The following is a 17,408-nucleotide window of genomic DNA, read 5'->3' on the forward strand; positions in this document are numbered from 1 at the left end:
GTATATCAAGATAGACCACGTACATCAAGATAGATAGACCACGTACATCAAGATAGACCACGTACGTCAAGATAGACCACGTATATCAAGATAGACCACGGGCGTCTCACTCCAAATCCGGTTAAGCAATAACTACCGAAATACGGTTAATAGAGTAGTTCATTCATGCCTACTTACATGAAAATACGTAAATACGAAAACTAATACGCCAAAAATATCCAAACTAGATTCCACTCTAGAGAACTTTTGTAGCTTATTAAAGGAAAAATATCTATCTTTTGGTTTCTAAAGATAACATGTCTGGATGCGATATCTATGAGTGAGCAGGAGTGTGGTTGGAACGATAGCCAACCAGTATTGTGGCCGTGACCGTAGAATCGCCAACTGGCAGCCAGTTAGCGATATCGCTCGCAAATATACATTGCGCTATACACAGCAAAAAATATCGCGAAATTACTGTTCAATTCGCTGTATATAAAGCTATCCATGATGTCAACAAAGGTCCCCATAACACAGTGTTTACTCAAGCTGACAGACCTATTGTGCTCTCAGACCCCCTTCAAGGTCTGCGGGTTCACCCTATGCCCCTGTTACCTAGCAGTAAAAAAGGTACCTGGGTGTTAGTCAGCTGTCACGGGCTGCTTCCTGGGGGTGGAGGCCTGGTCGAGGACCGGGCCGCGGTGACACTAAAGCCCTGAAATCATCATCTCATCTCAAGAAGAAGGTGAAGCTTGGACTTGGAAAGGTGACCCAAGGTCACAGAATGCTCAAGGACTCGAGCAAGGACTCAAGCAAGGACTCGAGCAAGGACTCAAGCAAGGACTCGAGCAAGGACTCGAGCAAGGACTCGAGCAAGGACTCGAGCAAGGACTCGAGCAACGACTCGAGCAACGACTCGAGCAAGGACTCGAGCAAGGACTCGAGCAAGGACTCGAGCAAGGACTCGAGCAAGGACTCGAGCAAGGACTCGAGCAAGGACTCGAGCAAGGACTCGAGCAACGACTCGAGCAAGGACTCGAGCAAGGACTCGAGCAAGGACTCGAGCAAGGACTCGAGCAAGGACTCGAGCAAGGACTCGAGCAAGGACTCGAGCAAGGACTCGAGCAAGGACTCGAGCAGAGTCACCCACCAAACCACTCATAAAAAAACTCACAATGCAGTTCATCTCACACAATAAACTGTCAAAAAAAAAGAGCCACTAGCATCACTGATTAGAATGTATTCCTCGGTGTTCTGCTCGAGTGGTGATAAGCCGTGTATTGATTAGCTTACCACCTGGACATTGCTCGAATGCCCGCGACCAAGTTCAAGAAAAATGGTACATGCCATTTTTTTTTACCAGTGAGGGAATTGAGTGTGGAGATGGAGGCTGGAGCTGCCCTAGAGGAGCTCTCATACAGGCTCGCCCTCATCAGGGTCTCAACAACCTATAATGAACAACCCAGCGGGTTTTCTTCCTATTGGGGAGTGTTGTACATGCTGGTATGGGGCGGTGTGTCCACTCACAGGATGTGTGGCGCTGCCCAATAAACTCGCCCCTCGGGGCAAAATTTAAATTTTTTCAATTAGGTTGTTGTTGTTGTTGATTCAACAACTGGGAACCAAAAAAAAAGTTCCAAGTAGCACGGTCTATGGTGATCCCGTTGCTGGGACTAACGCTCCCCTTGCTATTAATATAAAAATATGATAACAGTTATCCTCGAATGATAACGATTCACTCCTGATCACACACACACGTTATCACGACGCTGGACCAGTGATTAGTCACACTGAGTGATCAATTATAGACATTAATCACACTGAGTGATCAATTATAGACATTTTATCGTCATTTTTTCTCTTGATTGCCACAGTGATACCAACACTACCAGCGAGACAGGTTGGCAGAACTGTCGGCAGATCAACAAACCTCGCTCTCCAAAATATTCCTTCTCCCAAATGTGCTTAGGTTAATTCTGCTTTTTTTACAAAGTTAACCAGATAGAAGTAGGTTTAACGTCTTTATCATTGCCATAGTTTGTATATATAAAGCTGAATACGTAATTAAGATTAAAAATATGGGCTGGAGGCTGAGTGCCGGTCAATAAGTAACTGTAGATATTTGATCTTGGAGGCTGGGCTCACAGTCAAGTAGAACCCTTCAATGGTGAACTTTGGTGTTCATGTTGAACAGTTACCACCCTTCGGGGAGTCTGTGAACAGGCTGTATCTCCGTCTTCTGAAGGCTTATGAACATATTGAACTTCAAACTAGCCTGTGCTCTAAGCGCTAACTCAACACACACTTACACACACACACACACACACACACACATACACACATACACACACACCCACACACACACACACACACACACACACACACACACACACACACACACACACACACACACACACACACACACACACACACACACACACACACACACACACAAACACACACACAAACACACACACACACACACACACACACACACACACCCACACACACACACACACACACACACACACACACACACACACACACACACACACACACACACACACACACACACACACACACACACACACACACGTGTTCAAAATCAATCAGTGGTGAACATCACATTCAAAATAGACAATGGTTCACATCAGCCTTTTAGAACAAAGAGTTCTCCATATGCAGGCGATGAGTCACAATAACGTGGCTGAAGTATGTTGACCAGAGCACACACTAGAAGGTGAAGGGACGACGACGTTTCGATCCGTCCTGGACCATTCTCACAATCGACTTTGAGAATGGTCCAAGACGGACCGAAACGTCGTCGTCCCTTCATTTTCTAGTGTGTGGTCTGGTCAACAAAGGGTTCTCCATCACTATACACATTATACTGTTCGCTACTAGTCAAAGTCGCCCTACAGATTTGGTAAATATAATATAGAATATAGATGGGATAAGAGGGGGGGGGGGCCGGGATTTTGTGGGGAGGGGTCTGGGGGGGGGTTAGTGGAGCACGTCGTGGTTCAGGGGGTTAGGAAGGGGTGTCGGAGATGCCACCTGGCCAGCCAAGAGGAGCGTAATAAAAGCCTGAAGACTGATAACCTTGTATTAGAGAATGATTCAACAGCCTGATCCTCAAGATATCAGGCAACCTGTTTCTCACCAACATGCGACTCTGGTCTCAAAATGCATCGGACACAACAGCTTAGTGGGTCCCTTCCCTCCCCCCCCCCTTTACAAAAGTCCTGGTAATTTGGGAACACGTTGGTGACCCCGCTCTGATCATGACCTTTGACCTCACGTCTCCAGCTGCTCGCCCAGCATCTTAAAGACTCAACTGCTACAGTAATGAGATAGTCATTGTATCCAATTGCTTACAGTTGTTCGAACTTACGAATCTTAAGTTGTTTGGTAGTTTGGTAGTCTCACACTAAGGACCACGGTGCTTGCAGTCCTAATATATATATATATATATATATATATATATATATATATATATATATATATATATATATATATATATATATATATATATATATATATATATATATATATATATATAGCCAGGTGGTCAGTGTGGCGTGGGTCATGATGAGTGGATCTTAGCTCTTGGGTCCCGGTTCTTCCTTGGTCACTGCTGACATCAGCAATGTGACATGTATATATATTGGGAATGTATATTACATCATTATGTATGATATTGTTTTGATTGTGTCAGTGTGAGTGGTTAAGGCAGGTGTGTGTGGTGGGTGGGTGTTGGTACTGTGGTAGAGGCAGGTGTGTGTGGTGGGTGGGTGTTGGTACTGTGGTAGAGGCAGGTGTGTGTGGTGGGTGTTGGTACTGTGGTAGAGGCAGGTGTGTGTGGTGGGTGTTGGTGCTGTGGTAGAGGCAGGTGTGTGTGGTGGGTCTTGGTGCTGTGGTAGAGGCAGGTATGTGTGGTGGGTGGGTGATGGTACTGTGGTAGAGGCAGGTGTGTGTGGTGGGTGGGTGTTGGTACTGTGGTAGAGGCAGGTGTGTGTGGTGGGTGGGTGATGGTACTGTGGTAGAGGCAGGTGTGTGTGTGGTGAGTCTTGGTACTGTGGTAGAGGCAGGTGTGTGTGGTGGGTGGGTGTTGGTACTGTGGTAGAGGCAGGTGTGTGTGGTGGGCGGGTGTTGGTACTGTGGTAGAGGCAGGTGTGTGTGGTGGGTGGGTGTTGGTACTGTGGTAGAGGCAGGTGTGTGTGGTGGGTGGGTGTTGGTACTGTGATAGAGGCAGGTGTGTGTGGTGGGCGGGTGTTGGTACTGTGGTAGAGGCAGGTGTGTGTGGTGGGTGGGTGTTGGTACTGTGGTAGAGGCAGGTGTGTGTGGTGGGTGGGTGTTGGTACTGTGATAGAGGCAGGTGTGTGTGGTGGGAGGGTGTTGGTACTGTGGTAGAGGTAGGTGTGTGTGGTGGGTGGGTTTTGGTACTGTGGTAGAGGCAGGTGTGTGTGGTGGGTGGGTGTTGGTACTGTGGTAGAGGCAGGTGTGTGTGGTGGGTGGGTGTTGGTACTGTGGTTGAGGCAGGTGTGTGTGGTGGCTGGGTGTTGGTACTGTGGTAGAGGCAGGTGTGTGTGGTGGCTGGGTGTTGGTACTGTGGTAGAGGCAGGTGTGTGGTGGGTGGGTGTTGGTACTGTGGTAGAGGCAGGTGTGTGTGGTGGGTGGGTGTTGGTACTGTGGTAGAGGCAGGTGTGTGTGGTGGGTGGGTGTTGGTACTGTGGTAGAGGCAGGTGTGTGTGGTGGGTGGGTGTTGGTACTGTGGTTGAGGCAGGTGTGTGTGGTGGGTGGGTGTTGGTACTGTGGTAGAGGCAGGTGTGTGTGGTGGGTGGGTGTTGGTACTGTGGTAGGGGCAGGTGTGTGTGGTGGGTGGGTGTTGGTACTGTGGTAGAGGCAGGTGTGTGGTGGGTGGGTGTTGGTACTGTGGTAGAGGCAGGTGGGTGTTGGTACTGTGGTAGAGGCAGGTGTGTGTGGTGGGTGGGTGTTGGTACTGTGGTAGAGGCAGGTGTGTGTGTGGTGGGTGGGTGTTGGTACTGTAGTAGAGGCAGGTGTGTGTGGTGGGCGGGTGTTGGTACTGTGGTAGAGGCAGGTGTGTGTGGTGGGTGGGTGTTGGTACTGTGGTTGAGGCAGGTGTGTGTGGTGGGTGGGTGTTGGTACTGTGGTAGAGGCAGGTGTGTGTGGTGGGTGGGTGTTGGTACTGTGGTAGAGGCAGGTGTGTGGTGGGTGGGTGTTGGTACTGTGGTAGAGGCAGGTGTGTGTGGTGGGTGGGTGTTGGTACTGTGGTAGAGGCAGGTGTGTGTGTGGTGGGTGGGTGTTGGTACTGTGGTAGAGGCAGGTGTGTGTGGTGGGCGGGTGTTGGTACTGTGGTAGAGGCAGGTGTGTGTGGTGGGTGGGTGTTGGTACTGTGGTAGAGGCAGGTGTATGTGGTGGGTGGGTGTTGGTACTGTGGTAGAGGCAGGTGTGTGTGGTGGGTGGGTGTTGGTACTGTGGTAGAGGCAGGTGTGTGTGGTGGTTGAGTCTTGGTACTGTGGTAGAGGCAGGTGTGTGTGGTGGTTGGGTGTTGGTACTGTGGTAGAGGCAGGTGTGTGTGGTGGTTGGGTCTTGGTACTGTGGTAGAGGCAGGTGTGTGTGTGGGTGGGTGTTGGTACTGTGGTAGAGGCAGGTGTGTGTGGTGGATGGGTCTTGGTACTGTGGTAGAGGCAGGTGTGTGTGGTGGGTGGGTGATGGTACTGTGGTAGAGGCAGGTGTGTGTGGTGGGTGGGTGTTGGTACTGTGGTAGAGGCAGGTGTGTGTGGTGGGTGGGTGATGGTACTGTGGTAGAGGCAGGTGTGTGTGTGGTGAGTCTTGGTACTGTGGTAGAGGCAGGTGTGTGTGGTGGGTGGGTGTTGGTACTGTGGTAGAGGCAGGTGTGTGTGGTGGGCGGGTGTTGGTACTGTGGTAGAGGCAGGTGTGTGTGGTGGGTGGGTGTTGGTACTGTGGTAGAGGCAGGTGTGTGTGGTGGGTGGGTGTTGGTACTGTGATAGAGGCAGGTGTGTGTGGTGGGCGGGTGTTGGTACTGTGGTAGAGGCAGGTGTGTGTGGTGGGTGGGTGTTGGTACTGTGGTAGAGGCAGGTGTGTGTGGTGGGTGGGTGTTGGTACTGTGATAGAGGCAGGTGTGTGTGGTGGGCGGGTGTTGGTACTGTGGTAGAGGTAGGTGTGTGTGGTGGGTGGGTTTTGGTACTGTGGTAGAGGCAGGTGTGTGTGGTGGGTGGGTGTTGGTACTGTGGTAGAGGCAGGTGTGTGTGGTGGGTGGGTGTTGGTACTGTGGTTGAGGCAGGTGTGTGTGGTGGCTGGGTGTTGGTACTGTGGTAGAGGCAGGTGTGTGTGGTGGGTGGGTGTTGGTACTGTGGTAGAGGCAGGTGTGTGGTGGGTGGGTGTTGGTACTGTGGTAGAGGCAGGTGTGTGTGGTGGGTGGGTGTTGGTACTGTGGTAGAGGCAGGTGTGTGTGGTGGGTGGGTGTTGGTACTGTGGTAGAGGCAGGTGTGTGTGGTGGGTGGGTGTTGGTACTGTGGTTGAGGCAGGTGTGTGTGGTGGGTGGGTGTTGGTACTGTGGTAGAGGCAGGTGTGTGTGGTGGGTGGGTGTTGGTACTGTGGTAGGGGCAGGTGTGTGTGGTGGGTGGGTGTTGGTACTGTGGTAGAGGCAGGTGTGTGGTGGGTGGGTGTTGGTACTGTGGTAGAGGCAGGTGGGTGTTGGTACTGTGGTAGAGGCAGGTGTGTGTGGTGGGTGGGTGTTGGTACTGTGGTAGAGGCAGGTGTGTGTGTGGTGGGTGGGTGTTGGTACTGTAGTAGAGGCAGGTGTGTGTGGTGGGCGGGTGTTGGTACTGTGGTAGAGGCAGGTGTGTGTGGTGGGTGGGTGTTGGTACTGTGGTTGAGGCAGGTGTGTGTGGTGGGTGGGTGTTGGTACTGTGGTAGAGGCAGGTGTGTGTGGTGGGTGGGTGTTGGTACTGTGGTAGAGGCAGGTGTGTGGTGGGTGGGTGTTGGTACTGTGGTAGAGGCAGGTGTGTGTGGTGGGTGGGTGTTGGTACTGTGGTAGAGGCAGGTGTGTGTGTGGTGGGTGGGTGTTGGTACTGTGGTAGAGGCAGGTGTGTGTGGTGGGCGGGTGTTGGTACTGTGGTAGAGGCAGGTGTGTGTGGTGGGTGGGTGTTGGTACTGTGGTAGAGGCAGGTGTGTGTGGTGGGTGGGTGTTGGTACTGTGGTAGAGGCAGGTGTGTGTGGTGGGTGGGTGTTGGTACTGTGGTAGAGGCAGGTGTGTGTGGTGGTTGAGTCTTGGTACTGTGGTAGAGGCAGGTGTGTGTGGTGGTTGGGTGTTGGTACTGTGGTAGAGGCAGGTGTGTGTGGTGGTTGGGTCTTGGTACTGTGGTAGAGGCAGGTGTGTGTGGTGGGTGGGTGTTGGTACTGTGGTAGAGGCAGGTGTGTGTGGTGGATGGGTCTTGGTACTGTGGTAGAGGCAGGTGTGTGTGGTGGGTGGGTCTTGGTACTGTGGTAGGGAGCAGGTGTGTGTGGTGGGGTGGGTCTTGGTACTGTGGTAGAGGCAGGTGTGTGTGGTGGGTGGGTCTTGGTACTGTGGTAGAGGCAGGTGTGTGTGGTGGGTGGGTGTTGGTACTGTGGTAGAGGCAGGTGTGTGTGGTGGGTGGGTCTTGGTACTGTGGTAGAGGCAGGTGTGTGGTGGGTGGGTCTTAGTACTGTGGTAGGTCACAGGTGTGTGTGGTGGGTCTAAGTACTGTGGTAGGTCACAGATGTGTGTGGTGGGTGGGTCTTAGTACTGTGGTAGGTCACAGGTGTGTGTGGTGGGTCTTTCAGGTTTCTAGAAAATGTTCTCCCTGTAAATTTAAATCAAAATCTATGAGATTAATTAATTAATCATCGACATATAAAATCCCAATTATGAAATGGGCAAATTAAACAAAAAATCTATGTGATAAATTGTGTGAATTAAAATGGTTAAAACAAATTTTAATTATATTCACATTGACAGAAATAGACGATTACTGCAGTAGGACGATTTAGCTCATTTTGTTAAGAGATAAGATAGTGTCTTTAGACAATAGTGTTCCCCCCATTATTAATGGTTTTCTATATCTATGGCACGTACACAGGGTGCATCAAAAACTATTGGTGATCGCTTTGACTCTCAGGTCACGCATCAGGCACTGGTGTTGCACACACGTCCACTCTTGTGCAATACTGTTGCAACACACCCTATGCAACTTGACCCCCCTACCTGTGACGACCCCACCAACCCCTGACCCCCACCCCTGACCCCTACCCCTGACCCATTCCCCAATTCCTTCAAATGTCTAAACCACCCCCCTGTGTCCTCCCCATCCCTCCCCAAACACTGGTGAAAAATAAAGTTGTATATAATTCGGTCTCCGTCCTTGTCTGATTCGGAGTTCTTTGCTTAGTTAAGGATCCCCTTAAATTATTTCCCCATGCTTCCATTTTCTTTTTTGATATCTGAACATGTCGAACAGAATAAAAACAATATAACGATTGTTAATTCGGTCTTTTATTTCTTCCTAAAGTGGTTAGTGACGGTTGGTATATTAGGATGAGACTCGGCGCCATTTTACGCATCGACGACAAGAAATTGGATTTCTTTACGACGGGATTTGAGCTCTGTGGATGTGAAAATCTTGTGTGTTAATAAAGTTATCAAAAATATAGCTTTTCGACCCTCTCTCAAAGTCTTTTAATATCTTTTATCTGTCTCTCTCTCTTTGTCTGTGTGTCTCTCTCTCTCTCTCTGTCTTTCTCTCTCTCTCTCTCTCTCTCTCTCTCTCTCTCTCTCTCTCTCTCTCTCTCTCTCTCTCTCTCTCTCTCTGTCTGTCTGTCTGTCTCTCTCTCTCTCTCTCTCTCTCTCTCTCTCTCTCTCTCTCTCTCTCTCTCTCTCTCTCTCTCTCTCTCTCTCTCTCTCTCTCTCTCTCTCTCTCTCTGTTGACCAGACCACACACTAGAAGGTGAAGGGACGACAACGTTTCGGTCCGTCCTGGACCATTCTCACAATCGACTTGAGAATGGTCCAGGACGGACCGAAACGTCGTCGTCGTCCCTTCACCTTCTAGTGTGTGGTCTGGCCAACATACTTTAGCCCCGTTATTGTGACTCATCGCCTGCTTAAGTCTATAACTTTCACGGCTGATTAAGTACATCGACATATGACTCTTGAGAGAATAACTGAGGAGTCGAAATTCTCCTGAAAAATCTGTGTGAACCAAAGTGGCCGCTTGAGGAATGGGTCGAGTCCTTGTAATTGACTTACAGCTTCGGTCCCAATTATTTACGACAGTGGGCTAATTGCCTGCCTATTGCGGCGTGGTCTGCCACTGTTTTGTAGCGATGAACACACCCGCCACATAATTGGTGGGGCATAAAAGTTAAGAGCCGCTGTTCACAGGTGCTAAAAGCCTCGACACCCCACAACATCCTGAGCTCAATTACACTCGATTGCCAATCACCAAGGACATTCAGATGTCCTTGGTGATTGTCCTTAGCTCATTGTCCTGTAACCTCCCCCCGCCTGTAATACACTTATACGCATACAATAGTGAGTAATAATACAGCATTACATAGTAGAAAAGATGGAAATAACGAGGAAATTAACTTATACAGAAGAGTTAGAGGACATTTACCCTAGGACTGGTTATTTGAAGACCCTGTAGGGTGAGTGGGTTGCAGGGTGAGGGGGGGGGAGGGGTTGGGTGGACAGGTTTGGTGGACAGGGTGAAAGGTAGTGTGGACTGAGTGAGTGAATTTGAAGCTGACATTTTTGAAGTTTGAAGCTTCGAAGAGTTGAAAGCTTATCTCTTATCTAATCACCTCGATTGGATGAGGGGTGAGGATTGTGAGGGTTTCACGGGGGTGTAGGGAATAGTTGTGTGGGATGTCGTAGCTCAGTCGATTAAGGCAACGTCTGGGAATGCTCTCGGACGGAAGTTCGAACCTTCGCTACGGCCCCTTGTGGATTTGTTCAGTTGGGTGGGAGTTTATGGGGGGACACCCCCGCCCCCCAACTGTTACCTCACCACACACCAGCTTTTACAACATATTACAACCATTACAACCACTTAAGACACTCGACTCTGTGGTTATAGATTCAGCTACTGGGAACAAAAAGTTCCAAGTAGCACGGGCTATGGTGAGCCCGTAGTGGACTTACCTGGCACAGGAGCGGGGCAAGTAGCACGGGCTATGGTGAGCCCGTAGTGGACTTACCTGGCACAGGAGCGGGGCAAGTAGCACGGGCTATGGTGAGCCCGTAGTGGACTTACCTGGCACAGGAGCGGTGCAAGTAGCACGGGCTATGGTGAGCCCGTAGTGGACTTACCTGGCACAGGAGCGGGGCAAGTAGCACGGGCTATGGTGAGCCCGTAGTGGACTTACCTGGCACAGGAGCGGGGCAAGTAGCACGGGCTATGGTGAGCCCGTAGTGGACTTACCTGGCACAGGAGCGGGGCAAGTAGCACGGGCTATGGTGAGCCCGTAGTGGACTTACCTGGCACAGGAGCGGGGCAAGTAGCACGGGCTATGGCGAGCCCGTAGTGGACTTACCCGGCACAGGAGCGGGGCAAGTAGCACGGGCTATGGTGAGCCCGTAGTGGACTTACCTGGCACAGGAGCGGGGCAAGTAGCACGGGCTATGGCGAGCCCGTAGTGGACTTACCCGGCACAGGAGCGGGGCAAGTAGCACGGGCTATGGTGAGCCCGTAGTGGACTTACCCGGCACAGGAGCGGGGCAAGTAGCACGGGCTATGGTGAGCCCGTAGTGGACTTACCCGGCACAGGAGCGGGGCAAGTAGCACGGGCTATGGCGAGCCCGTAAACTCATCTCTACTCCTAGACTCCTTAATACCTCAGGACAGGTCAGGTGGAGAACAGTTTTGAGAGTCTTAAAACCCTCATTGTCCTCCAATATTACCTTACGTATCCTTGGGAATGTTGAATATAACTTATCATATACCACATATGCACTTACTAATCAGCCAAATAGCGAATACAAGCAATAAGTCATAATATGTACTGTCTTGTGCGAGAGCGGGTTGGAATTTTGAGCTGGAAATTTGAACTCATAAATATTATAATATATTTTTTATTTTGTATGGAGACAGAAGAAAATGTTTGAAAGCATTACTATACAGGGAGCCGGTCGGCCGAGCGGACAGCACGCTGGACTTGTGATCCTGTGGCCCCGGGTTCGATCCCAGGCGCCGGCGAGAAACAATGGGCAGAGTTCCTTTCACCCTATGCACCCCCTGTTACCTAGCAGTAAAATAGGTACCTGGGTGTTAGTCAGCTGTCACGGGCTGCTTCCTGGGGGTGGAGGCCTAGTCGAGGACCGGGCCGCGGGGACACTAAAGCCCCGAAATCATCTCAAGATAACCAAGATATACAGGACTTATTCAGGACATCAATAAGTCTTATGAAGTGCTTTAAACTGTTAACTTTACTAATTACATGTTTATATAATTCCTAAAGTTGATTAGGAATTAGGTTGAGTAAAGTTGAATCATTATAATAATTCCCAAGAAGTAAAGTTGGTGAATTATAACAAAAATAATGTACTTTTTTTTTAATAAAAATGGAGTTTGTTGCTTATTTATTTTTATATTTATTATTTTCCTGTTAATAAAGATATAACTGAGATAGAAATAAATTAAATCTTTATTAAAACTTATTAAAAATGATTAATATTAATGTTTTTAACAAAACAATTGAAAAAAAAAATTGAAAATAATATTTTACCTTTTTAAACAAGTAGAAATGTAATTGACATATTATAAGCTTTCATTTTTATTATTAAACTAACCTTACCTTGAGGTGCTTCCGGGGCTTAGCGTCCCCGCGGCCCGGTCGTCGACCAGGCCTCCTGGTTGCCGGACTCATCAACCAGGCTGTTGGACGCGGCTGCTCGCAGCCTGACGTACGAGTCACAGCCTGGTTGATCAGGTATCCTTTGGAGGTGCACCAATAAAGTCAATAAAAGAAAAAACTAATATTGTAGCCGAGGTGGGAATACATAATTCAGGGCACTGAATGCTACCCAAACTTACTGGCGTGCCAACTCCGGCACGTGTACCATATATTCGCCACCCCAGCCGTACTTACGAACGTGTACACATCTTTCCTCAATCTTTGACGGCTTTGGTTACATTTATTAAACAGTTTACAAGCATGAAAACTTGCCAATCAACTGTTGTTATTGTTATAAACAGCCTCCTGGTGCTTCGAAGCTCATTAACTGTTGAATTAAACAGTTTACAGTTTACGAGCCTGAAAACGAGTTATTAAACAGTTTACAAGCATGAAAACTAGCCAATCAACTGTTGTAATTGTTATAAACAGCCTCCTGGTGCTTCCGAGCTCATTAACTGTTTAATAATTGTAAACAAAGCCGCCAAAGATTGTGAAAAGATGTCCAGGTTCGTCAGTGCTTGCGTAAGTGCTTTCGTGAATCTGTTAACAGGACCTACACCTCCAAGTTTGCACTAGCGAGACATTGCCACACACCTGAGAGCAGGAAACTGCAATACGGCTCTAGCCATCTCACGCAGCACCCTAAAGAGGAAACACATAACAAATATATGAGAGGCCATGGCGTGTTGCAAGCAGGGGGTGTTGCAAGCAGGCGTGTTGCAAGCAGGTGTGTTGCAAGCAGGTGTGTTGCAAGCAGGGGGTGTTGCAAGCAGGCGTGTTGCAAGCAGGGGTGTTGCAAGCAGGGGTGTTGCAAACAGGCGTGTTGCAAGCAGGGGTGTTGCAAGCAGGTGTGTTGCAAGCAGGGGTGTTGCACGCAGGTGTGTTGCAAGCAGGTGTGTTGCAAGCAGAGGTGTTGCAAGCAGGGGTGTTGCAAGCAGAGGTGTTGCAAGCAGGTGTGTTGCAAGCAGGGTGTTGCAAGCAGGGGTGTTGCAAACAGGGTGTTGCAAGCAGGGGTGTTGCAAGCATGGGTGTTGCAAGCATGGCTGTTGCAAGCAGGCGCGTTGCAAGCAGGGGTGTTACAAGCAGGGGTGTTGCAAGCAGAGGTGTTGCAAGCAGGGGTGTTGCAAGCAGGGGTGTTGCAAGCTGGGGTGTTGCAAGTTGGGGTGTTGCAAGCAGGGGTGTTGCAAGCAGGTGTGTTGCAAGCAGGGGTGTTGCGAGCAGGCGTGTTGCAAGCTGGGGTGTTGCAAGCAGGCGTGTTGCAAGCAGGGGTGTTGCAAGTTGGGGTGTTGCAAGCAGGGGTGTTGCGAGCAGGCGTGTTGCAACCAGGCGTGTTGCAAGCTGGGGTGTTGCAAGCAGGCGTGTTGCAAGCAGGCGTGTTGCAAGCAGGTGTGTTGCAAGCTGGGGTGTTGCAAGAAGGCGTGTTGCAAGCTGGGGTGTTGCAAGCAGGCGTGTTGCAAGCAGGCGTGTTGCAAGCAGGGGTGTTGCGCGCAGGCGTGTTGCAAGCAGGGGTGTTGCAAGCTGGGGTGTTGCAAGCAGACGTGTTGCAAGCAGGGGTGTTGCAAGCAGGCGTGTTGCAAGCAGGGGTGTTGCAAGCAGGGGTGTTGCGAGCAGGCGTGTTGCAAGCAGGGGTGTTGCAAGCTGGGGTGTTGCAAGCAGGCGTGTTGCAAGCAGGGGTGTTGCAAGCAGATGTGTTGCAAGCAGGGTGTTGCAAGCAGGGGTGTTGCAAGCAGAGGTGTTGCAAGCAGGGGTGTTGCAAGATGGGGTGTTGCAAGCAGGCGTGTTGCAAGCAGGGGTGTTGCAAGCAGATGTGTTGCAAGCAGGGTGTTGCAAGCAGGTGTGTTGCAAGCAGGCGTGGTGCAAGCAGGGGGTGTTGCAAGCAGGGGTGTTGCAAGCAGGGGTGTTGCAAGCAGGCGTGTTGCAAGCAGGGGTGTTGCAAGCAGGGGGTGTTGCAAACAGGGGTGTTGCAAGCAGGGGTGTTGCAAGCAGGGGGTGTTGCAAGCAGGGGTGTTGCAAGCAGGGGTGTTGCAAGCAGACGTGTTGCAAGCAGGGGTGTTGCAAGCAGGGGTGTTGCAAGCAGGGGGTGTTGCAAGCAGACGTGTTGCAAGCAGGGGTGTTGCAAGCAGGGGTGTTGCAAGCAGACGTGTTGCAAGCAGGTGTGTTGCAAGCAGACGTGTTGCAAGCAGACGTGTTGCAAGCAGGTGTGTTGCAAGCAGGCGTGTTGCAAGCAGGGGTGTTGCAAGCAGGCGTGTTGCAAGCTGGGTGTTGCAAGCAGGGGTGTTGCAAGCACTCTTCCGGACTCACACATACAAGGCAACACAAATTGACAATTCACTTGCGACCACACCTGTGTTTGTCCTTGCTGTGTTTGTTAAGTCGCGAACAAACTAACTTTAGGAAAGATCGTGTCGGTGTTGAAGATGCCCAATCAGCTCAGCTCTGGATTTGCCACTCGGTAAAAAAAAAAAAAATCGCCAGGCTATCGAGCCTCAGTTGCATAGATAACACACAGGCGCTTGTGGGCAGTTATCGTGATAGCTGGATGTTGGTTTGTTGAGTTTTATATTTCAATGAATTGTTTGGAGTGTCTTGAATTGCTTGTTTGATTGACGTGTGACCTGACCTGTGTGTGTGTGTGTGTGTGTGTGTGTGTGTGGGTGTGGGTGTGTGGGTGTGTGTGTGTGTGTGTGTGTGTGTACTCACCTAATTGTACTCACCTAATTGTGCTTGCGGGGGTTGAGCTCTGGCTCTTTGGTCCCGCCTCTCAACCGTCAATCAACTGGTGTACAGATTCCTGAGCCTATTGGGCTCTATCATATCTACATTTGAAACTGTGAATGGAGTCAGCCTCCACCACATCACTTCCTAATGCATTCCATTTGCTAACTACTCTGACACTGAAAAAGTTCTTTCTAACGTCTCTGTGGCTCATTTGGGTACTCAGCTTCCACCTGTGTCCCCTTGTTCGCGTCCCACCAGTGTTGAAAAGTTCGTCCTTGTTTACCCGGTCGATTCCCCTGAGGATTTTGTAGGTTGTGATCATGTCCCCCCTTACTCTTCTGTCTTCCAGTGTCGTGAGGTGCATTTCCCGCAGCCTTTCCTCATAACTCATGCCTCTTAGTTCTGGGACTAGTCTAGTAGCATACCTTTGGACTTTTTCCAGCTTCGTCTTGTGCTTGACAAGGTACGGGCTCCATGCTGGGGCCGCATACTCCAGGATTGGTCTTACATATGTGGTGTACAAGATTCTGAATGATTCCTTACACAGGTTCCTGAACGCCGTTCTGATGTTAGCCAGCCTCGCATATGCCCCAGACGTTATTCTCTTTATGTGGGCTTCAGGAGACAGGTTTGGTGTGATATCAACTCCTAGATCTTTCTCTCTGTCTGTTTCATTAAGTACTTCATCTCCTATTCTGTATCCTGTGCCTGGCCTCCTGTTTCCACTGCCTAGTTTCATTACTTTGCATTTACTCGGGTTGAACTTCAACAGCCATTTGTTGGACCATTCACTCAGTCTATCCAGGTCATCTTGTAGCCTCCTACTATCATCCTCTGTTTCAATCCTCCTCATAATTTTTGCATCGTCGGCAAACATTGAGAGGAACGAATCTATACCCTCTGGGAGATCATTTACATATACCAGAAACAGTATAGGTCCGAGGACTGACCCCTGCGGGACTCCACTTGTGACGTCTCGCCAATCTGAGACTTCACCACTCACACAGACTCGTTGTCTCCTGTTGCTTAGGTATTCCTCTATCCACCGGAGTACCTTCCCTCTCACTCCAGCCTGCATCTCCAACTTTCGCACTAGCCTCTTGTGTGGCACTGTATCAAAGGCTTTCTGACAATCCAAAAATATGCAGTCTGCCCACCCTTCTCTTTCTTGCCTTATTTTTGTTGCCTGGTCGTAGAATTCAAGTAACCCTGTGAGGCAGGACCTGCCATCCCTGAACCCATGTTGATGCTGTGTTACAAAGTTCCTTCGCTCCAGATGCTCCACTAGTTTTTTTCGCACAATCTTCTCCATCAGCTTGCATGGTATGCAGGTTAGGGACACTGGCCTGTAGTTCAGTGCCTCCTGTCTATCCCCTTTCTTGTATATCGGGACTACGTTAGCTGCTTTCCAAATATCTGGCAGTTCCCCTGTTGCCAGTGATTTGTTATACACTATGGAGAGTGGTAGGCTCAGTTCTCTTGCTCCTTCCTTTAGAACCCAAGGGGAGATTCCATCTGGGCCTATAGCCTTCGTCACGTCCAACTCTAGTAAACACTTCCTTACTTCCCCACTGGTAATCTCAAACTCTTCCAGTGGTTCCTGGTTAGCTATTCCCTCACTTACCTCTGGAATTTCTCCTTGTTCTAAGGTGAAGACCTCCTGGAATTTCTTATTCAATTCCTCACACACTTCCTTGTCATTTGTAGTGAATCCTTCCGCCCCTATCCTTAATCTCATAACCTGTTCCTTTACTGTTGTTTTTCTCCTAATGTGGCTATGCAACAATTTAGGCTGAGTCTTTGCCTTGCTTGCGATGTCATTTTCGTATTGTCTTTCTGCCTCTCTTCTCATCCTGACATATTCATTCCTGGCATTCTGGTATCTTTCTCTGCTCTCCAGTGTCCTGTTATTCCTATAGTTTCTCCATGCCCTTTTACTTTGCTGCTTAGCTAGCCTACATCTTTGATTAAACCATGGGTTTCTCATCTTCATTTCTCTGTTTTCCTTTTGGACTGGGACAAACTTGTTTGCTGCGTCCTTGCACTTCTGCGTGATGTAATCCATCATATCTTGGGCCGTCTTTCCCCTGAGCTCTGTTTCCCATGCTATATCTGTTAGGAATTTTCTTATCCCCTCATAGTTTCCCTTTCGGTATGCTAACCTTTTGGTTTCGGTATCCCTCCTCGAGTTCAATAACCCTTCTTCAATCAAGTACTCAAACACCAGTACACTGTGGTCGCTCATTCCTACTGGGTCCTCAAAACCGATTTCTCTTATGTCGGAGTCGTTCAGAGTGAAGACTAGGTCGAGTCTCGCTGGTTCGTCATTGCCTCTCATCCTTGTGGGTTCTCCGACATGCTGCGTTAAAAAGTTGCTTGTCACCACCTCCAATAGTTTGGCTCTCCACGTATCCTCGCCTCCATGCGGTTCCTTGTTCTCCCAGTCAATCTTTCCGTGATTGAAGTCGCCCATGATGAGCAGGTGGGATCTATATCTACAGGCAGCAGAGGCTGCCCTCTCAATTATAGTGTTAACTGCCTTGTTGTTGTTTTCATACTCTTGACTGGGTCTCCTGTCATTTGGTGGAGGGTTGTATATTACTGCTACTACTATTCTTGGTCCTCCCATTGTTATGGTGCCTGCTATGTAGTCTCTGAACTCCTCACAGCCCGGGATGGCCATCTCCTTAAAACTCCATTCCCTTCTCATGAGTAGGGCCACTCCGCCTCCTCCTCTACCTTCCCTC

The 17,408-nt window shown here is 49.6% G+C and overlaps 1 protein-coding gene across 1 annotated transcript; it reads left to right on the forward strand.

Moving 5' to 3' along the window:
• Nucleotides 1-763: 763 nt before the first annotated feature.
• Nucleotides 764-1,177, forward strand: LOC138368624 (fibrinogen-binding protein-like). Its single transcript, XM_069331236.1, has one exon. It carries the CDS (start codon nucleotides 764-766, stop codon nucleotides 1,175-1,177), a length of 414 nt encoding a protein of 137 aa, XP_069187337.1.
• Nucleotides 1,178-17,408: the final 16,231 nt, after the last annotated feature.

Source organism: Procambarus clarkii, chromosome 3 (genome assembly GCF_040958095.1).
Source record: "Procambarus clarkii isolate CNS0578487 chromosome 3, FALCON_Pclarkii_2.0, whole genome shotgun sequence".
NCBI classification, from domain to species: domain Eukaryota; kingdom Metazoa; phylum Arthropoda; class Malacostraca; order Decapoda; family Cambaridae; genus Procambarus; species Procambarus clarkii.